At 44.0% G+C, this 23,355-nt stretch overlaps 1 protein-coding gene across 1 annotated transcript in view; it reads right to left on the minus strand.

Annotated features, from left to right (window-relative positions):
• Window positions 1-294: 294 nt before the first annotated feature.
• Window positions 295-23,355, minus strand: part of CCDC3 (coiled-coil domain containing 3) — a 41,266-nt gene continuing 18,205 nt past the window's right edge. The window contains exon 3 of the mRNA XM_069872031.1: window positions 295-3,441. Coding sequence (XP_069728132.1) covers window positions 3,166-3,441 — 276 coding nt within the window. The 3' untranslated portion in view covers window positions 295-3,165. The remainder of the gene's footprint in view (window positions 3,442-23,355) is intronic.

Raw genomic sequence — 23,355 nt, forward strand, 5'->3', positions numbered from 1 at the left:
AAAAAGCCCCTCCTTGCCTCCAGTTCTGGCTTCATCTGCTCTGGGAACCCCTAGCACTGGCCCTGCAGACATTCTGGCAGCCTTCAAGCTCCTGATGTGTTTGCAAAAGCAGATGTTATTAATTTGTAAATCATCTTTGAACTTCTCATTTGGTGAGAAGTTCAGAAGCTGCCACACTTAGTATTGTCTCTAACCAATTGCTTTCCTCATTTGAACACTTCAGCTTTCTTTTTTTTTGTTTCCTTTTTTCTTTTTCCAGGATGTTTTTTTGCATTTCTATAATATCCCTTGCCAACACATCCAGCTATGTCAATCTCCTCTGCACTTCTGCACCCCAGTGTCTCCTGCATAGCTCTTCAGGAGGAACATAATCATGCTATTCACACTAATCTGGAAAAAGGCATGACATTTTGCTCTTTTTGTGGGTTTCCAGATTACCTGGCCCCTGAAATACATAGAGAGTTGGTCTAAAATCACTGTCCGTGTAATGCCCTACATGATGTACACCAACCTGAATAGACATAACCCAAGTCCCTCTTCGCACTCATGTTTCCTGCCCATACAGCCTCCCTGGCCACTCTCTGGAATCTGTCACCAGCAGGGCCAGGCAATCAATGGTAACACTTTAATAGTATTTCTATTTGGGCTTGGCATCCTCTGTTACTTGTTGAGAGTGTTAACTTGTGATCTGATCTGCCTGCCTGTCCGTATCTCTGATCCAAAACAAAGAAGGAATAAAAGGAAAATACTCAAAAGGAATCAACCTTTTGTTGGTTTCGTGCCCAGATGGGACATTCAGGGTTGCATTTGGATTTTGCAGTTGGGGTTTTTCTTCCATTTTCTTTGCAAAGTAACAAATTTCTCACAAAGCTGTCAAGGAGAACTAAATGGTTTACTTCTGTTTTTAAGCTAAAGAAAGGGGCAATAGGAAGAAAATTCCAATCTTTTCATCAAGAGACAAAAATATCAGCCAGAAGAGAAAAGATTTTCAACATTGTGTATGGAAAACTTGTAAGAATAGCAAAGGTGCAACTATATTAACTATATTTTCTCAGCTTTATACAAACATCTATAAAATATGAATGAATACCAGAGGGAATATTTTTATGAACAAAAAATTATAACACAAGCTTTCAATTCCTATACTAGGGAAAACAGTTCATTTATTTAAACAGCAGTTTAGAAACCAGAAACAAACCAAAAAGCATTAGTTACTTTCCTATGAATTTCAGTTTTGGAGTTAAAATCTCTTGATGGCTTCTAGAGAAGCCTTAGGTCTGTAGTAATTCTCAGGAAACACCATTGCTGACTACAGCACAAAACAACTCAAATTGTGCTGATTTGGTAGGCAAAGCTTTTGAAACCAGTGGAGCTTGTAGAGGAGTCAGAATCTTAAGAAATGCCAATATTATTTCAAGAGGGAAAAAGAAAAAAAAAAGTTCTATTTCCAAAAGGAGCAAAACTGGAAGGTAATTAAACATAGCAGCATCCTAGAAGCCAACACAAGGCTTAACTTCTGAGTTTAGCTTGGACTGAAGTTCATGGTTCAAAGCTGATATGGGATTTTCCTAGCACAGGGATAATTAAAGCATGGTCCATCAGGGCTGTAGCCTGGATATAATCTAATTTTGAGTGTTGAGACACAGCATGGAGACCACGCGGTGATCCGCTCAGAGAGAGTTAGGAGCAGAGTGGTGGTTTGCACGCTGCTATTTCTGAGGACGTTACCTTTACCTTAAAGATCATCTGGATCAGTACTCCTTGTACAAATCAGACTTAGCCCTGGTGGATTGTCAGGGTTGCCCAGGCCTAGGCAAGGACCTGCTGCCCCTGTCAAAAAGCACTTGGGCTTCATGCTTGGCATAAGAAAAACTGTTTTTAAAAGGGAAGAAAAATACAAAACCTCTTCTTCTGCCTTGCTCTCCTTATTGCACCCTGTCATAAAGCAGGTTGGTTGAGTACCAAGCCCCAAGACATGCTCTGGTACATCAACACAGCTGAAAAAGTTATCAGCCACAGATACTGATGTCTTAACCTATGCTGCTTGAGCAGAAGTCAGTTAGTAAGTATTTAATAAAGGACACGATGGACTACTTTTTATATGAGATAATCAAGAAATGGCATTTACTTCATATTTTAAGAAATTAGACTATATCAAATGTGTAATAAAAATATTTTCTATAGGATTTTAAAATATATACATATATAAACTACGTTAATTTTTAATGCCCTGTTGATATTGATGTGGTCTCTACAGTATCTAAGTGTAACTAAGTGAGGCTGCCCAGCAACCTCTGTTATACCTCAGTGATTACAAAACTTGAAGCCTTGTCCACACTCTAAATTAAACCTGCTTGAAAACAGGATTTGAAATTGTCTGCTTGGCCTCATCGACTAATGTCAGGCTAAATTAATTTCTCACTGCAGGAGCTGGATTAGGTCCTAGACACAGTCGGGAAATTATGTGGTTTCCAACCCTGTTAGCTGGGCAATGATAAAGGCACCTGATGGAGTTACTGAGCCCCTTGAGGCACTTCCTGGTAAAAGATAAAATATTAGATATTTTATTTATAATATTTAGATATATATAGCAATGGTCTTAAGACAATTTGAGCACGTCTATACTTCATTTTGAAGAGGGGCCCAAACTGACTGTGTCCCAGACATTGCCTTTGCTCTGACACTGGATGAAGACTTTAGTCAAGCTTAAGGGAGGTTGAGAGCTTGGGGATTATGGTGGAGCAAAAAGCATTCAGGCCTGCAATCTTCATACAGGATCTGCCTCCACGTACCCCCCTGGCCTTGCTTACCCAGCCTATTTGGAGGAGGTAAGTTGGCATCAGATCTTTCCAAGATCTCCTGTGTCAAGCGTCTGCAATGGGCCCGCTGAAATGGCACTTTCATCAAAGACAACCTAGAATTGGTGATGGAGATGGAGCGGGGTGAGGATGGAGAAGCACAGATTATAGACTGGCCCTATGTCCACCAAGGACAGTGCGGCCACAACTTTAGGCTGTACCTCCAACACCGAGCCACGGTGTCTATAGCAAGTTCAGATTCATTTGCTTTGAAGGTTTGAAGCACAGTGTAGACAAGGTGTGAGGGCCAGATCCTGGTCTAATGCAGGCAAAGTCGCCATTATCATTGGCCTCGCTTACTCTTGCATTATACTTTCAGATAGGTAGCATGGGAATTCTCCTGCTTCAAAGAGTTAATATAGGGGATTTGACCACCTGCGGAGGAAAGTTTCTCGCTGAGCTTTCGGTTTATCTGCTCCATGTGCCTGGTGTTTTTCCTGGCTTGCCGGAGAGACCTCTTGACTTTCTTCACCCGATCTCGCAGCTGCTTGTTGCGCTTCTCCAGCGTGGCCACTTTCTGCTGCAGCTTCTTCACTCTGTCCTCCTCCTCAAACAGGGCTTTCTGGACTGAGGAGCACATAAGCTGAGGGGACAGCAGAAACGAAAGAGCAACAGGTGAGATTTACACAACAACATATTAAAGCAAGAAAGTCGAGCTAGTTTAGTCTAGAGAAGAGAAGGCTCCAGGGAGACCTTATAGCAGCCTTCCAGTATGGAGCATGCAGGACAGCTGGGGAGGAGCTCTTTATCAGGGAGTGCAGTGACAGGACAAGAGGTAATGGTTTTAAGCTGAAAGAGGGGAAATTTAGATTAGATATCAAGAAGAATTTTTTTGCTGTGAGGGTGGTGAGGCACTGGAACAAGTTGTCCAGAGAAGTCATGGAAGCACTTCTGTATTTAGATAAGACTTTCATGAACTGCTTTGACAGACCTGTCCAGTCCCCTAAAGCTACATTCAATTTATGGAGGAAGATTGCCATATTTCTGGAAACTGGAGACCAGGCCAAGGGGTGTCACTTTTGGAAACCTCTAGACTTGATTCGGCATAGCAGCCCTTCAGAAACCTCAGATTTTGATGTGAACTTGCCCTTTGCTCTTTATGCCAACATGTGAGATAAGGACAGCGCCTGCAAAACACAGATCTGATTGGGTTTGCCTTTTCAAGAACATCTCATTATATAGGGATCTTTCAGATGCAACCCTAAAGGGTAAAATCTCAGCTGTCTCTAGGAGCATTCAAAATTCCATAACTTTAACAGAAGTGATTTGAGTCACTGGAAGAAACCTGCCTCTCCTGTTCTACCCACTACCAATTTATTTCAAGCTGTTGATGTCCACTCATGCCTGTGGGTCTTGGAGAAAAAGAAAAGGAGACAGCTTCAAAGGTGCTGGACCTGCAGCACCACTAGAAAAGCTTCTCACAGGGCATTTTCAAATCTGCTGGGCTGGATGATGGTCCAAATGCAACACAACTGTTGGACAACTGTTCACCTTCTGCTACTTCATCCTATGATGACCCAGAGGTCTATCTCATATCAACTGTGTGATTGTTGTGTTTACAATCTCCTATTTCTGACTTGCTTCTTGTTTGTAAGTACAGCAATAGGAATCAGACGAGAAACACCAGCTGCAAAGGCTGCTGACTAGTTTCATTGCAAAGGACTTGTGTTCCTGTCACACAGCATCACTTGGGACAGAATTCAGCTGCCTTCTTTTAAGCAGCTAAAAGTGAAACTCAGGTCTGGGCTCCTGTCTTCCCATTTCTGCTGTATTGACCACAGAGTGAGACAACTTCCAGAGGATGATCCCCACCTCAAAGGGCAGTGGGACAAACCCTAGGAACACAACTCACTCATTTCACTGGCTACGAAAGCACCAAGTTCCATGTTTTCTACCTGAGCAACATTTTCCAAGCAGAAAAAGAGGAGTTGCCAGGGGCTCAAAGACAGACCTACCATAAAGTTTCTGACCTACTGGAGCCAACACCAAAATCAATTTCTGCCCAGGGTGATGTGCCTTCTTCCTTTTTTTTGTCCTAAAAAAGCATCCTGGGGTATTTTCTTGTGCAAGTGGGACTTTCAGCTGATTGCTGCTCTGGTGTGCTGTGAGGAAAGGCAGTGTCTTCTGCTGATTTATCTTCTACATACATCTAGATTTTTTTTTAACGCGTGTCAAGCACTCCTGGAGCCTGGATGGGCTTTGTCTGGCAGAACATTTGGAACAGACAGGGAATCTAAATAAACAGGCAAATCCTCACTGTGATGATGAAGGATTACGTGTTTCTTTCCATCCTACTTTGTAGTATTTTCAACAACTGAGAGTAGGGGAGGGAACCCAGTTTGATGAATAAGATTTTGTTTGCTTTGAAAATCCCCAGCAGCCAAAACCCACGTCCAGTCAACACAAACACAAACACAGCAACTGCTTCCAGTCCCCATAAGGTCTTGCTTCTTGTATGAAAGCACTGCAGGGCTTTGCTAAAAGGCAAATGCTTGCCCTGACTGTCCTCTCACTAGGGCTCTTTTATAAATGCCTTCTAGGGAGTCTGGGAGCTCAGAGAGAGAGGGCCAGAAATTTCACTGAAGAGGAGGGAATTTGGTTTTGAACACAGATCATTCCAAGTGCTATTTGAAAACAGCCAGCACATTGTGGCTTTTGTGTTTGCCAAGCCCTTGCAAAACTTCAAGCAAAACACTTTGTGGACTTAAATCCCTGCAAAGGAGAACACTGAGTTAGGAGAAGGCGTTTGTTGGGAAGACAGGATGTGGAAATTCTACTTCATGAAGGATTTCTTGCATTTTCCATTGATGCAGTGAGAGGCATGGCATACAACAGAGTCCAATGCGGAGGAACAAACAATCCATGTGGCTGAGGTGTGAGGCTTTGTGAACCCAACTGTATCTCATCCGTTTGGGCTGATTGGTGGGGAAATGGCAGCGTCTGGTGGCAGACATCAGGGATGGCACCAGCCTCATTCCAGAGGCATTCCGAAACCTTTTAAGGCTGGCTCTCTGCCAGCAGAGGTAGTCCAGCTCTACAGAACCAGTCAGAAACTTCTCAAACACCATCAAAATGCTAGCCAGCTCATTTGCTTATGCTGTTCCAATGCCAGGTCCTCACTGTCCAGGCTGAAACCCACAGTTTAGTGCTTAAATCACCTGGAGCGTCCAGAGAGATCACTGAAACAACACAGTTATAAGAAACTGAGGTATTGTGAGGCACACACTTCTTTGCTTACCAACAGAGCAGGCAATAGGAAGAGCTCAGCTTGATAATTGGATGTCTGCCTGCAATTGCATGACTATCAGCTGAAAAATAAACCCTTTTCTCTTCTGCATGGGGAAAAATAATAAGATGGAGTCCTCACATTCTCACCAGCTGGTTGCAAACAGCATTTCTCACAGAGCTCTCCAGTGAGAATGATGTTTAAATGTGAGTGCTGTCCTACCCTTGCTGTTACCGCTAGGGCTGAGGTTCACATGAACGCAACCAAGTTATTTTTAATGTGGCGCTGAGAACTGTGTAACCACGACAGCTAGAAGCTCAGCACAGACTGTGTAACTAACCCAGCTACTGAACAGATGAGTGAGAAGTTAACCAGCACTTGGTTCATGTTGCTACTTGAATACCTGTTCACAGTCAGACGAGATATCCCTGCATTGCACGGTCATTCCTAAGGAGCATATCTACAGACAGGAATTTCACACCCCATGTCTGATCTCATGCACCCATAAATGTGCACACTTTGCACTCGATGACCATCAAGATCAGACCTTAGTCCAAAAGCACTGCTGAAAGCTACAGAGAACTGGATTTTGTTTCTGGGAGTGGCCTGTGCTCCCACTCCCTCTTGCCACATCAGGTACACTAGAGAAAGTAGAGGAGGGGAAGTTCTATGCGTGTTTGAGGGATAATGAAATCTCCATTCAGCAAGGTAAGTCACTGAGGAGTCAGTTCCGCTTGGTGTCACTGAAAGAAAGGACTGGGAAGGATGGATAGCTGACAACTCCTTTTCCCATAAGGTATCAACAGCAGACAGTTAAGCAACAGCTCTGAAATGCGGCACTTTACATGACATTTCCACGACTTCCATGGCTCCTCAGAAAATCTTCTAGGTTATTTTTCTCAGTTTCCTTCAAAAGTTACATTCTCTAGTGACCCACAGTCCAGAAGAGTTGTTTGTTCTAGAGATCTCTGTCTGCAGGTCTGCTTGTTCCACAGTTTTGTTAACCAGACATCCTCACTAGTGTTTAAACTAGAGTCCAGAGCAGTAGCAGGAGATGTAACAAGAAAGGTAGTATAAGAACCATATAGAATCACAGAATTGTTTGGGCTGGAAAAGACCTTTAAGATCACCAAGTTCAACTGTAAATGTAGCACTGCCAAGACCATTGCTAAACCATGTCCCTAAGCACCACATCTACACATCTTTTAAACACCTCCAGGGATGGTGACACCACCACTTTCCTGGGCAGCCTGTTCTAATATTTGATAACCCTTTCGGTGAAGGAATTTTTCCTAATTCCAATCTAAACAACCCCTGGTGCAACCTGAGGCCATTTCTTCTTGTCCTATCCCTCGTTACTTGGGAGAAGAGACCAATATCACCTTGCCACAACCTCCTTATAGGCAATTGTAGAGAGTGATAAGTTCTCCCCTCAGCCTCCCTTTCTCCAGACTAAACAAATCCAGTTGCCTCAGCTGCACCTCATAAGACTTGTGTTCCAGACCCTTCACCAGCTTCATTATCCTTCTTTGGATGTGCTTCAGCCCCTCAATGTCCTTCTTGCAGTAAGGGGTCCCAAACTGAATACAGCATTCAAGGTGTGGCCTCACTAGCATCAAATACAGGGGCACAATTACTTTCCTGCTCCGGCTGGCAGAACTATTTCAGGTATAAGGCAAGATACAGCTCCTTAGAATTTATCTCAGACAGCCTACAGCTGTTAAACTAAAAATTAAATACATTTCGTTACTTGTCTGAAACATCATGTCACAAATATACTTACTTTTATATTCTGCCACATCTAGATGATTTACACAATCTATCCATGTGCCAAACAGATCAGCATTGTAACAAATCAAACTGATTTTCAGTGTTTCACATTGCAGGCATGCAAGCTGTTTACAAAACACCCTGAACTGACATATCTACACATTTGTTTTGCTGACAGACACACGTTTGCCTTCTACAAGCTTAATTTGAACAATATAGTGGCTAGGAAACGCCCCATGGATAAAGATGCAGTGGTAGTATTCATCCACCACAAATCATCCATGAATGGCTGAAGGTAGTGCTACAGAGCTCCAGTGGCTCAAAATCCAGCAATGACACCCAAGCCTTGCCCTTCATCTACCAAAGGCAGAGAAGTTGAGTTCCAGCTAGCTCCCTATGCATGCTTTGTATGGGCAGCACGGCTAAAAACCATGTGAGACCCACTACCTAGAAGTCTTTATTTCATGTCTCCTAAATAAATCTTTCACAACCAATAGTATTTTTGAACGCTTAGATATAGGATGTCATCACACAAGAGGTCTGTAGGAATGTCTTTAAATATGTGACAGTAAGATCTGATCTCTGCATGGACCTGATGTGCTTTTAGAAGACCTGAGCATGGGTCACTGGTTTCTTGCCCTCGAATCTTCCTCATGACCCGCATTGCTAACTGGAGCAGCACCAGGATGCTCCCTCAGCATCCCAGAGCCAGCATCACCCCAGCCCAACTTATTGAGACCTTCTGGTGGAAGAAATGAGACTGGAAATACAGGCCAAGCACTGAAGTTAGGGAAGCGCAGCTCCTGCTCTGTTGCTGAGCCTCCTCTGCACAGCATCCCAGCAAGCTCGCTACATCCCCACACTGCTCTCCTCTTGTCCTTCCCTGGTATAAAACAGCTCCACAGAGAAGGTAAAAATCGTCTGCATTTGTTGCACGTTGACTTGCTGCTTTGTATTTTACCACTGCTCAAGTTATATAAAACATCTTAAGCCAAAAACTTACGCAGCACGAAGTGTGTTCCTCCAGCTCTATTTGTCTCAGCACAGCAATAATTCATGAGCTCTCCCTCACGGGGCTCAGGAGCCAAACATAGCTCTTCATTTTTACTATAAATCCACCAGGAATTATTTTCCCAGCCCTTCCTGTGCTCTTAGCAAGATGAAGGGCTCTGTGACCTGGAGAAGCCAATAAGCTCACACAATCTTCACCTATCCTGGCCAGAGAGGCCCCCCTTGAGCACTGCTTTGCCATGGCCACATTTCAGACTGAGCATCACTTTCTCCTTTTGTTTAGCCCTTTTGGGCAGGCTACGTGGGAGCGAGCGTGTTGGATGGAAAGGCGGATGGTGTGGCAAAGGATAGCAGGAGGGGTCTGGCAGCGAAGGGTATTGGGTTTGGGATGGAGTGACTTAACCTCCAGTTCCTGTGACTTTTCAGCCAAGATTAACACTCCTGCTGCAGAGTGGAAAAGCCGCTGTCAGCACTGCTAAACCATCATGTTGATTGAAGTGATGGGGGCATGGCAGTGCTGGATTAAACTACCTCTGCCTGCTGCAAGACTGCAGCTTTCAGAAGTCCCAAATTAGGGTCCTGAAGGCAGATCCAGCATTGCTGGCATTAATGGAGATGAGCTGGGACTACACCCTAGGACTTCCTATTTATTTCACTGAGATGCATAAAACCTGGATGGAGAAAGAAACTATTGTGACTGCTCTTATCTTACTTATCTTACTGAATGCTGGGTGAGCATTTGCCATGGAAGATGTAAGCCTCCAATTCATTCAAAATATTAGAGATGGGGACTTCATTGGGGTATGAAGCACTGCCTGCAGGGAGCCTCTGCCAGGCTACACCGTCCTCGCGGTGTCTCAGCACTTTGAACCATACTTTTCTTCCCCATTTCACAGCTCACTAAAAGCAGATTTGCCAGCCAAGGCAAGTCATCTCACCTTTCACAACTGACATTGGAAAGGAATGGGCATGTCCAAGGGGACACTTCTTGCCTCCCTTAGACACCTCCCTTGGGTGGACCACTTCTGGGGATCCCTCTCTGTTGGCTAGGTAACTAGCTCAGACTGAGATGGATCCCACCCCGAGTCCCACAAATGCCAGCTGGCATCACTGACTACCTGGGGCAGGTTGCAAAGGCTGCATACAGGTAGTTTTCTTGGAGTTTGGAGAACCTTGCCCTATAAACAGACCCAAATCTATGTCAACAGGCAAACGGGAGTCACTGAAAACAGCCTTGTTTGTTCCAACCTGCATCAAACCTGCTGCTTGGTGGAAAGCCGTCTCAAAGATTTGGGAGGGCTTGACAGGGGCAGCTCTTGGACAGTGTCTTGACAGGTCTCTTGAGTGATTCTCGGGCCTTTTTTTTCTTGCAACTTATTCTTTTTCTTCTGAGCTTATTTTTTAAATGACGATCTTGAGTCGAACAACAGATCTTTTAAAAAGGATACTTCCCTGTGATTAAGTACTTTGAAAACCCAGACCTTCCTCTTTGGTAAGGTGTTTGAATCGCTGGCCGGTCTCATCTGCAGGCATCCATTTCAGAACCCTTCCCTTTGCCTTCAAACTTGCAGCCCTTGCACCCCTGCTCCCAGACTGGGGTTCGTTTCGGAAGACACACGGGGAATAGGAGGTAATTCAGGGCTAGTGAGAAGACCCTCAGTCCCAGGGGCACCTGGAGAGAGGTCCTCGGCCCCAAAGCCACATGTAGCATATGTCCTGGGGCATTTTCCCAGACACATTGACACTGAAATCTGAAATGCCGCTGAGGAGGAGAATGCAATGATGCCAAGTGACAGCCGCACCCGGTTCCCTCTGCCAAGACTGGAGATGGAGATGGCAATGTATCTCCACAGCACTTGTATTGGTTACTGCCAGTACCCAGGAAGGAGTCAACATCTTATTCCCTGTACTTGCAAAGGAAAAAGGGCGATGGTTTCACAAGAATAGAAACTACGCTAATCAAGAAGACAGGAAAGGGAAAAAAAAAGGTGTAGGGTATGAGCCAGGCTGCCTACCACAGGCACCTCACTTGTGCCAAGTGAGCAGATAAGTTAGTCCCAACAGTAAATCCCTAAATTCTCTGCCTAGGCGGTAGGAGACAGAAAATCTCCAGGAAGAGAAAAAAAAATCAAGAGGACAGGACCTCACTCTGGGGCATCTCCAAGTCCCTTTCCTCACTGACCACGCAAGCAGCAAGTTAGGCACACCAAGAGCCATCTGGCTCCTTTTCCCTGTTGTTTTGAGGCGGAGGGGCTCCGTTCCCGCCTTGTTTCCTTTGAAAACATTCTTCCAAGCGATTCGCCCAAGATACCACAGGAATGTGATGGTGGATCTGGGAGGGGAGCGGCAGTGAAGCCTCGTGTCTAAGTGGTTTAGCAGGAATAGCCATCCTCCTCCTCGCCTGACTGCAGCCGCTGAGAGTTGGGCTCAGTGCTCAGCCCCACCAGCCCCATACCTTGTGTTTTCTGCGTTTTCAAGGGTTTCCCAGCCTTTGGCTTCTGGGTTGAGGTTGAGCAATGTATGGCCTCTGAGATGGGTCAGGCCTGGGGGGAAGTGGAGAGCCTTTCAGCCATCCCACAGGTTTGGCTGTCAGGGACAGGTGGTGCCACTCTGACAGCCTCTTTGTTGAGACCCATGTCACCGCCCTGACTCCCTCCACCAAAAATACCCACAGTGGCCAGTGAAATAATGAACCATGGGGTGACACACATCTCCATAGCATCCAAAAGCAGAGACGACAGCCAGGACAGTGTTCCTCACTCTCCACCCTTGTTACAGTGCTCCTCACTCTCCACCCTTGTTACAGTGCTCATTGCAAGGACAGATAGCTTGTAGACTCTGCAACACAGCTATTTGCAAGATACAAACAGCAAATACAAACCAAGGCAATGCAGCACCTGATCTGGTGCCTTCCAGGTACCATACCTAGGTGGTAAGATATTCCTGATATACCTCTGTCCTGTTCCTGGAGTGTATACAGTGCAGGCATGGATTAAGCTACTTAATTAACAGCTCAAAGAAGAGAGAGTTAGATGACATATTAGGAAGAAACTCTTCACAATGGGGGTGGTGAGGCACTGGCACAGGTTGCCCAGGGATGTTGTGGCTGCCCCATCCCTGGAGGTGTTCAAGGCCAGGTTGGATGAGGCTTTGAGCAGCCTGGTCTGTGGGAGGTGTCCCTGCCCATGGCAGGGGGGTGGAACTGGATGATCTTTAAGGTCCCTTCCAACCCAAACCATTCTGAGACTAGAGGTAAATGACACAGAACGTTGAAGTCCACTGCACAGCACAACTATGCTGGGCTTAAAGGAAAATGTTTTGAGTAAGGGAAAAAAAAATCTCTTTTCTGTTGCTAGAAGCAATTTAGGTGCTGAGAACAAATGTGGTTTTAAGTCTACCTTACAAGACAAATGGCTTCATAGATTTCTGCATTTTGCTATGCCTGAATGCTGAAAATGACTGAGTTACTGCTTTTTCTTTCTTTCTTTTTCTTCTTTTTCATTTATGTCTTAGAGGTAGGGTTGCCGTTTCAGCTGGACTTCAAAAGTTTCTTTAAGAGGCTTTTTCTTCCGTAACTTGTCCAGAAACCTTCCACTTCCACAGCTACCAAACTTCTCAAAACTTATTATCTACTTTAATTTCCAATATAGCTTTTTCCCACTTAGTATTAGTATTATCACAATAAAACTAATTAGGTCTGATATGTCTGAAATTACTTTGCCAATATACCTTACCTCAAGTGTATTGTTCTCTGACTGAAGGCTGCTATGTAACCGTGTCTCCATCAAAACTTGTTTTACTTGGCTTGTATTTCAATAGGATTAGGTCACCATTCCCCCCACACGTACACACAGCGAATTAATTAAATATCAAGGAAGGGAAAAAATCAGCAAGACTCATAAACAGTGCATTGTGTCCTTCCCTCTCATGCATGGGAACACAGGGAAATGAGAAACTGCTGATCAGAGCAGCACGGCATCTTACACTTTGCTCCTGTTTATTGAAATGTTGATTTTTGAATGAGCTGACCTTACAACAGCTGCTAGAAACTGCTTTTAATATAATGGTCCTGTTAAATAGACAGGACACATCCTAGCGCAGGGTAGCATTGAGGGAAGTGTAATATATCCAAATGTACCATCCCCAGATGCAGCTGAAGCTAGGAACCTGCATCAGCTGGTGAGCAAACATGTTTACCTTTATCAGTAGTAATTTTCATTATAACAATACTATTTTAAACCAAGATTATACCTCGTTTGGGGTGTTTATGTATGGTTTATTTCAATCAAATGTATTACAACTCGTAGAAGTTTGCTGGGGGTCCTAATTGAGGTGATGAATCCTCTGGTGTGGCAGGTGCTTTATGGATGTCTGCAAGCTGAGCGTTAGATTAAGCACAACTATAGGGGTACAAAATAAGAGATGGGAGATGTGGGTTGTGGGAGGACAGTGGGCACATGGAAACAGAGAAACAAGATGGATTAAGGGCTTAACGAATTCAAAATTTCCTGTGGGTAAAGCAATCCAGACCTCCATGTACAGAGATAAGAGTGCAAATGCTCAGTGCCTGCATCCTCTCCTGCTGAGAAGAGCAGGGAAGGACTGGGATCAGTAAATAAATGATAAAACATATTTTATATATGATATTAAAAAAACCTTTGCTTCTCTGCCATCTCTAAGCCAAAACAGGGAAGGAGAGAAGCAAAGCAAATCCCAGTAGGCTGCAATTGTGTCTGCAAATGGCCAGAGTGAGCGCAACGCGTTAAATTCTGTCTCTCAAAACAGCAGAGAAATAGGGACATGTACTGTAAGTGGAGTTCATGTCTCTTCCTCAGCAAATATGCCATACCTAGGGGATGTTTTATGTACAGAAGGAGAATCTGTGCTGAGAAAGGCAAATGTTTAAAGTTAACGCAACATCTATAAAAGTCATGTTCCCCTATAAATCCCTCCACTCTGGATGTCCTGGCTTCACACTTCACATAAGCTGCGGCAGCTCAGCTACCTTTATAAACAGACAGGATTTCCTTGGCTAGAAGCCCTGAGCATGCTCTGCTGCTGTGCACAGCTTCTGCATTTCAAAGAGCAAATTCAGGTGGCCCAAGCCAACCTGCTCTCCTCCAGTGCTGCTGGGAAGTAGAGGTGTCTGCATCATTCCCAAGCATCTGCAGGAATTGCTGGAACTCTTTTACTTCATTTTTCAAGTCCACTTGGGCGCAGGTAAGTGGCAGGAGTGAAAAGGGCATACACAGATCCATATTCAGCTGGGCTTGGTGGGTCACTTGGGGTGGTCTTTGCACCACCCTACTTAACCTAGATGCTGTGTAGGAAACATTGGTTTTCCCTTTCTTTACAGTAAACGGAGAGACAGAAATTCCTGCAGAGGATGAGTCAGAGAAACTAATTTAGAGCAGGGAAGTAAGCACTAAAACAGAGCTGAACAATATGGAAACAACTCTGACTATGCTTACGAACACAGCCAGAGACGCCCCTGCCATAGCAGGAGAAGGACAAGAGGTTCTACTGAAGCCTTTCCCAGTGAACAATAAGGAGTCTGTGAAACCTTGAGAGAAACGACGGCAGCAGAGTTGAAATCAGACTGGATGAAGCACAGAGGTTTGATGAAGTGCATATGAATCTGGTCCTGAGCTGTTCTGCAAGCCCAGAGTAAAGAGGAGATCGCAACAAGAATCTGTTTGCTGTGCCCCATGCAAGCAGCCTTGGAAGAAGTGGCTGAGCAAGTGGTGATAAACAGGCACATGCACAGCAAAGCCCTCATCTAAGCACACAAGTGCCACAGGTTGCCAGAGCGGTGAAGTGGAAAAGCTCCGGTGAGGTTGAAGGAGCAAAGACAAAAGGATGGAAAACCAAACATGTGCGATCTGCTCTCTGTCTAATGTCAGCACGCCAAGAAAGGAACTGAGGAGGCAAAATGCCTGAGAGACTAATCAGCAGCTCTGAATAACAAGACCCAAGCGCTAACATCTGGCTGATGGGAGCTCACTGCAACTCACAGATATTCCCATCCCAACCCAGAACAGCCTGTCCACAACTCCAGCCATTGTGTGGGCTGTAAATCCTGAAAGGGCCCTGGAAGTGGCAAGTGGGCAACAGGCATGGCAGGGTTTGGCAAATAACCAACCTTCAAGGTGCTGAGATGTGGTAGTTAGAGGACAATCCTCCTTGCTTGCCTATGCTCAAATGGCCCTAAGCATTCGCGGCATTAATGGCTGTTCCCAAAGGATTTAAAAGCTGCTGTTTCACTCTAGTGAAATCCCAGAGATGGGATCCTGTTCCCAAGCCAGTATTTCATTTGTCAGTAGAAATGACGGGTCAGCAAATATAGGGTCATATTTGAAATTCAGCATCATATTTAATGGCCAGTCTCTCCTTGCTGCACTTCATAGAGACATAGAAGCATCAGAAACTCCCTTCACGTGCTGCACAACTTGCTGCCTTAAACAGGGAAAAACTTTTCACACAGGACTCCTTACAATGCCTGTGGAAAATAAGGTCTTAAGGTAAGTGTGAGTCAGGTATTCACACACACACAAGCACGGAGCTCTCTTTCCAGCCTGATTTCAGGAGCAGGATGACTGCATCGACAGCTATGCCAGACAAAATGAGGCTGAACTCTTCCCTGCAAAGAGCTAAGTTATAGAGCATGCACTCCACTGCTAGTTAGTGTTACAATGGTGCCTCTCAACTGTTTAATCCCAAGTTAATAATTGTGTTGGAGTGAGATAATGATGAAGCAAGTGCCACATCACCACACATGAATACATGGCAATATCTTTGAGCTACAGTTCAATCACACGCTACTTTGCTTTTTGGCTCTTTTATGAATAACTACCCTGTGGTCTGCAAAACCTTGCATAATCCTGCTGTCATGTGTACTTACCTGTAAAATCTGCTGTTGTTCTTGGCTTAATATTTAGGAGCAGGGCACAAATGTATCCCTGTAAGTCTATGCTACTGTTACTGCGTGTCATATGAGGGCTTTAAATCTGATTATGAAAGTAACTTTTTTTAACAGACAAAATTCTTCTGTGGATATTCATTTGGCTTTCCTCACACTTCTCTGACACAGAAGTTACTGGTACTTTCACCAGCTTTGTTTTGCATCACTTTAGCAATAGCAAGAGCCAGAATCTGGACAGCCCTGAACTGTAGGTGATCTGAATTGCCCTCCACCTCTCTTGCATTTGCAGCGACAGTATCCACACCAGCCACTAATCACACAATCCCACAAGAATTGCCTGATATCGTAGCAATAATTAAAAAAAAAAAAAGAAGACAAAACAAACAAACAAACAAACCCGCCATGATGAGGCCAGCACCTGGACTAGGTCTAGTCCTTAGACTGGGACTCTTACCTTGTCTTTTGGCAACGATAATTTCGGAAGAGTGAAATAGCAATTATTCTGAGCTGCATTATCTGAACAGCTTGTTCTCATTAAGTAACACATGCACTTCACACCTAATCAAAGAGGGCAGATAAAATTACTGTCCTAGTCAGAGGAAGGGAACTAGATGTCTCCACTACAGAGAGGGCAACAATTAGTCAGGGGAAAAGCAGTTCCACTGGGAACGAGTTTCTCTGTGCTTAGATTCCCCCATCTCCGAAAACATTACAGGACATCTGTGATTTATAGAGTTTTGTGGGCCATTATATTCCAGACAATAAAGGTCTATATTCAAAGTCTGGATAGTGTGGGGATAGGAGCAACAGGGAGCTAGGATCCATGGTGAGATACTTCACTTGCCTGCAGAAAGGGCTCAGAGCTTCTCTGTGCAAATTCAGAATATAAACCCCGAAACCGCAGTTTTGCGTGAATGGTACATTTAGACATTGCCTACCACTACATCCTCATCTCTGGTGATCTGTGAACCCATTTTCCACGAAAGATTCTGATAAATGGTCCAGCACCGAAGAACATGACTGCGTGAGCATTCAGTAATTTGGGGTCTAGTCAATAGAAGTTTGTAATGTAAAAGATGCATCTCTAAGTATCACATATCAATGCATTTAAGTCCACATTATCAGAGAAGGGGAAAATCCTGGCTACATGGATTTTTGTCTTGCATATATCAGCAATGTCCATGGGGTTGGGATGTGTGCTGTATCATGCTCATGACAGGCAGGAGGAATTTTCAAAGCTGGGAGGATCACAGATCCCACTCAAAATCTTTGGACACCTTGGGAAATCTCTCCACACGTCTAAATCAAGAGTTTAAGTTCTGTTTGAAGAGAACTGTAACATGATTAAATGTCCTACAATCCTGAACGTTATTCCCTCAGATACCGAAGAGAGGAGAATGAGCTGTAGATGACGTAAACAAGGTTTCAATCTGAGCAGTTTATAACATTGGAAAAACAAGGATCCCTGTGTCATTAAGTAATTATTAACTTCTGTATATTTTCACTTCTTATTTGTAAACCCTGCTTGCCTGCAGGACAAGGACTAGAACTGCTCAACTGAAGGAAAGTACCATCGCATGTACAAGTGCCTGGCAGATTGAAAAGGACTAAGAAACTGTACACTGTCATTTCTCAACAGCTTATCAGTCACTTAGGCACAGCCAGGCCATTATCTGTCATCAAGATGGGGCAGCTGGGCCCTCTGCCTCATGCATGATCACTGACTCAACAATGAGCATTGGAGAGGACATAGAAAATATCATACTTTTGCTTGGCTCCAAATGTACCCACTGGAGGATCAGATGGGTGGGTGTTACAGCCCCAAGATCAAAAGTTTCGAGCATGACATGGATTATAAAATCATCTGTTCTTTAGGCTCTGCTCACTAATGGGGGCATCAATGCAAAATGGGTGCAAACGGTTTTGTAACAACATGCCAATGGTTATACTTCTTATTCTTTTGGACCTAAAGGTCAATAAGCCAGCAGAAAAGCCAGCAGAACATTACACATTACACATTTTATAGGAAGGGAAGGAAACATTTATTCTCACTCATTGTCTAGGACAGAAATTAAGGAGAGTTTGAGCCAGTGTGGAAGAGCTGAGCAAGAACACGGCACTGAGCCCCTGAAGGATTGGTAGAGACCCTTTCCTGTAGGTATTTGAGGCCTCTCTCCAACAACTAGGTGTGATTTAGGGTTAATACAAGTGAACCGCAACACAAGTTCAGCTGCAAAGACTGGATGACCAATTTGTTTAATCTGATTCCCATCCAGACAGTTGCCTCAGTTCTGCTTTGGTCTGTTTAATCCTATTAATAAGTACATCACTGTACTGGCGTACAGCACCTACACTTCTCATAGCAGCCAGTCTTACGGAAAGACAGTCAAACTGGTGATCTACACTGCTCCCTCAGGATATCTGTGAAGCATTTCAAGTGAAGAAGCACAAAATCATAAATCATAAAAAAAATTGCACCATTTCAAGTGTTTTTCCTTCCATACGCTCCCCACCCAAGAGATCCTGCCACTTACTAAGATTTCTTTATTTAATCCCTTCCTAAAATAGCACTTTTCCATTGAAAAATTTGCAAGTCTTTGGGACCAGGAGGCGTTGTTTGCTGTTTTGATGGAAGGAGAGAAACTAAATTATTTCCTGGCTGAGATTTGTATGTCAAGTTTTAGCTTGCAGACAGATTTTTTTAGCCAAGTTATAAAATCTGAAGATATTTCCAACTCTCCTCTTCAGTGACTTTTATGAAGCAATTCCTGATATGTGCCAAAATAATAGGAGACTCCACACCATGGAGGTTTCCAATGGAAATGACGAGACTCATTCCTGTGCAGAAGGAAGGGCAAGAACATACATCAGTCTACGCAGAGCTGTCGGAAAGCAGAAATTCAGACCTAGCTTAATAAAAACCGGTAAACATGTTGATGAACCCATATCTCTTAAATGCTTTGGATACAAACTAAGAGTAAGGCAGAAGTTGCACTTGACTATGGATAAAATGAAGCCGAGTTTTGCTTGAGGCATGAAGCTTTTTAGGAAATCTAAGATCAAATGCCTTGATGTAACACCTTAAAGATACTCCTATTCACTTCAATGCTGGTAAACTGGAAGGTCATGCCTTCCAGCAAAAGGACACAGAAATCCTTCACTAAGCCATGGGCAATGTTGTATTACTCCATTCTTCCTGTTACATTTTCCATGCCAGAGCAGTGATGGTGATGGTCTGAGAACCATGCCTGAGCAGTAAGGTGGCCAGAGCAGTTGTTCATGGACTGGCTCATGGGAAGAGCAAAGAGGCAGAAGAAATGAGTAACCATATGCAGGAAACACACAGTGAGACTTAGGTGCCTGAAACTCAAGGTCTCGGGTGAGACACTGCAAAAAAGTTGGGGCTGTTTGCTATGTCCATTTTAGCAAGTCAGTTGGAGGAAGTATTGGCACACTGAAACTCTAGATGTGTTTGGGGTGAGCAAATATAGAGGGAAAGGGGATGAGAAGGTGTATGAAGGACCGGTTGTGGATCCCTGGAGTGCACATCAGCCGTACCCAGAGCAGCCTAACTGTGTTTCCCCCTGGAGGTACCTACTTGATGTGCACTCAAACCTCTCTATGCACCAACCAACATTCGCCAAGAAAACTACATGTGCTACTCAGCAGGCTTGTTCCCTGTTATGAAGGAGAATGCACAGAATTGACACATCTTGTTGACAAACTTGGGAGAGCTGCTGTTCCCGCAGGTGTTTTCCCTGAGTTCTGTGTGTTGGGAAAACTGCAGAAAACAGTAGTCCTCACAACCACTGAACAGCCCACAGTGAAACTGGTGTCACATTTCCATCCCATCCCTCCCAATGGGCTGGCTCCAGCCGCTGGAGGTCTTGGCACTGGGCTGGCGGGGGCTCCTCGCAGCTTGGCTGTGGACAGGAGATGGTGATGGATGTGCAATGCAGCTCCAGGATTGTGTAATCCAATTGTAACTCACAAACAGCAGCTGGCAGCTCCCCAAAGAGCCATTTACCACTGGAACTCACTACGTTTCTCTCTCTAAAGTTTCACTTGAAATCTCAAGGAAAGAGGAGGGCTGGCTTGGCTCTAAAGTTACCCACCTACTTCCCTCTACATGACACACTGCAAATCCTTACTGGTGCTGACATCCACGCTCTCCCGAACTCCTACAGTTTTTAAGAACAGTTGAATCAACAAGTGCTGGGACAATGCAGAGCTCACGAAGCCACCTTGGTTGTGTTTTAATGCCTTCTGGAAAGAAGGCATGCCTAATGCAAGACAGACGTTTGTGATATGTTTGCATTTATAACTAAGCACTGGCTACACTTGAGCTTGACTGTAATGAGCTCTCCCCAAAATACCACACATGAAACACAGGCAAAGAGACGGGGATATTGGTTTCAGAGTCACGTGTTAAGAAAGGTGGATGTCTAGCAGCAATAAGTCAGTAGATACAAAGATCCCCATATTGCCTCCCAGCTCTGGGACTGTGCATGCCTTAAAGTCAGTTAAAAATTGTTTCAATATTCCACTTCTGAAGTAAGTCCCTCAGATACAACCAGTTTGGAGCTGGTCTGACTTCAGTAAAAGCCACCAATGTTCAGATCTACTCAAAAATGCCAAGAAATGGAGTTTGTCCTGACCTTTTGTTTCATGTAAGGGGATGGAGAGTGACAGATCACAGAAGATGCTCTGCTAGAGACTCAAGGCAATGAGTTTAAGACTGACTTACATGACTAAGTTGGATAAGATGACAGAAAGGAGATCAAAAGCAGTACAACAGCAACTAAAGAAACTGCTATTTTTCAGCAATCACATGGTAGCTTACATGTGCCTTTGAAGTCAATATCATTGTTGGGTAGGTTTAAACTCATGTCTTAGGTAACTAGTTTGAATACTTAAATTTGGTGAAGACTATTGAAGATGCATGCCACATCCTTGTGTGTGTCTTTGATGGCTGAGGGACTATCTCCCGGGCATTTTGAAGCTTCATTACTCAAAGCCCTTTTCAGACAATTAGAATAGAACTGATGCATATATAACAACAATCAAGAAAATTATAGGGATAATTCAACACAAGCAACTTGACTCAATTCTTGGGCTTAACCTCAAAGTCCAGCCTCCTCCTTGAGTTTGCAGACAGCCTTTTGCCTCTTTGTTTAGCCAACCCCAAACTGAAGCCTACTCCAGCAAGTGGTGAAAGAAGAGCTCACAAACGGATGTTCCACATCTACCACTTATCAAAGTAGACGAATATCCTAAAGTAACAAAGCCACTTTTATTCAAAAAATTCTGAAAGTGGTTTCAGATTTCAAACTGATTTATTGCTTCGTTCTTGTACATATAACTCATAGTTCACGAGGTCTACAAAAAGTCGTATACAAGGGAAGAGAAGAGGAGTATCCTGTAATAAACTCTACGTTACCTGAAAAGACAGGTAAGCATCTTCCAGTATTATGTCCCCTCAATGTTAAATTGCAGGAAGAGGTTATATGCAGTTATATTTAATCAATCTTGAGCTGAGTTTTTAATCTTGGACAGTGACACAGTAGATACAGATGTGGGTTGTCTGGACTTTAAATATCCTGATTAAGAAACAATGAAGTTACAGTAATGGCCATGACAAAGCATGTCTGTAGGAACTGCAGATAGACATTCCTCAGTCTTTATTCCGTGTGTTATGCATTGAACCATTATAGCATTACAGCACACAAATAATTCACATACAGCATCTATGAGGCTTTCAGAAGGTCAGAGAAAGAGAACATAGCTCTGCTTAGCTCTGATAAATTATAATCCATTCACTGTTACAGATTTTCCGAGTCTTCAAAGGCAATGTGGTGTTAAGGAGCACTCTCGCTCCTTGTAGTCAAAAGAGTCAAAAGCTTCCTGAAGGCTACCTCAGAAATCCCTCTCCCTATTTCCAGCAGGATCCTAAAAACCCCATAGCAGCCATAAGCAGATGTTATTTCAATCTCTTCTTCAACAGCTGCCAGATACCTCCAAGTGTGGGGCTGTGCTGGTGGGACCAGCACGATACATTGTGGTGTCCCCAGCCTGTGGCAGGTTATTTGGCACGCTGCAGATCTCAGTCTCCCTCCTGCTACTTTTTCAAACTTCATGGTGTCAGCTGAGTCGAACCAGTTTTCTGGATACTTTCCCATTTCCTTAATGCTTCATTAAACAGCACTAGGAGTGCAAAAGGGCTCGGTGCACATTTTTAGAGGAACCCAGGCCTGACAACTTCTTCTGTTGTGATGGAGATGTATCAGCCCTTGCTTCCCTCCCATTTTTAAAGCTGCTGTACGTGTTTTATTGCGTTTGATGGGGAACTTTAAAGGCTCCTGTTCTGAAGAGATTTTGAAAGACAGCCTCCATATGCTTTTTCTTACCCTGACTCTTTAGCTATATATAAGCTTGGTAATATGGTGCCTTGGACAACTTCTGACCTCGCTTTCAGGGCTGCTTCTTGCTCACTCCTGTGGCTGAGATTTCCTTTTAATCACAGCTGTACAATGTTTCCTATGGCCCACAGGGAGAAAATTTCATAAGGATGGGCAAGGACACAGAATTCTCCATTACATGATGTATAGCCCCCAAAACTGCGCTTTCTGTTAGCCAAACTAGATAATAATATGCTGAAAGCTCAGGTCCAGTATGGGGCAATACAGGCAACAAGAATCAGTTTTGTTGAATCATAGGATCATAGAATGGTTTGGTGTGAAGGGACCTTAAATATCATCCTGTTCCACTCCCCCTTCCACAGGCAGGAGAACTTCCACTGGATCAGGTTGCTCAAAGCCTCATCTAATCCGGTTTAAACCAGATTAGATCTGACTTCCCATATAAAATTATTGAAAGTTATCCCTTATGCTCACCAAATGACCTCTGCACGTGTGTATGTTTCCTAGAAAAAAGACCCAACCCCTTTTTCAGTGATGGGGAGGCAATCATGACTCCTGGCAAACTAAAGATTAACGATCTACTTCAGGTTAAAACCCACTTTATTTAAGTGGACGTATATTGCTACCAGTTTCCGGTTGCAGGTCAAAATCAAAAAAAGATTTAAGGCAGAATAGTTTTCGTTTGATTTCTGAGTCAGGAAGCCTTCACTGTAATCTCCCAGGTAAGTCACACTTTCCCTGGCGCTCCCACCCACGCCACATCCAGGTGTTTAAGGAGGTGCTACTTTCCTCTCCAGAGAAACATGGTGGCCTCTAGCAATCACTAATTAGCACTTTGCTGATTGACAAAGCGCCAAAGAGCATTTTCTTCTGTATTGCCGCTAACTCTGTAACCAATAATTACATTTTTGACAGGCTGCCAAGGTCCTCACGCACACCTGCATGCTGCCCACATGGTCATTACGAAGAGATTTATAATAATTAATTGCAACATTCCTATCACAAATCTCCCCACTCGCTTCCAGCAGCGGCATGTAAGTCTAACGACGGGCATGTCTGATTTCCCCTCCTTGTTAACAGAGTTCACAGCATTAGAATAAAGTCAGTTAAGATGATCTTCTGTTTGCATCCTTTGAAGCTTTGATTCTT

Source organism: Phaenicophaeus curvirostris, chromosome 1 (genome assembly GCF_032191515.1).
Source record: "Phaenicophaeus curvirostris isolate KB17595 chromosome 1, BPBGC_Pcur_1.0, whole genome shotgun sequence".
Lineage (NCBI taxonomy): Eukaryota > Metazoa > Chordata > Aves > Cuculiformes > Cuculidae > Phaenicophaeus > Phaenicophaeus curvirostris.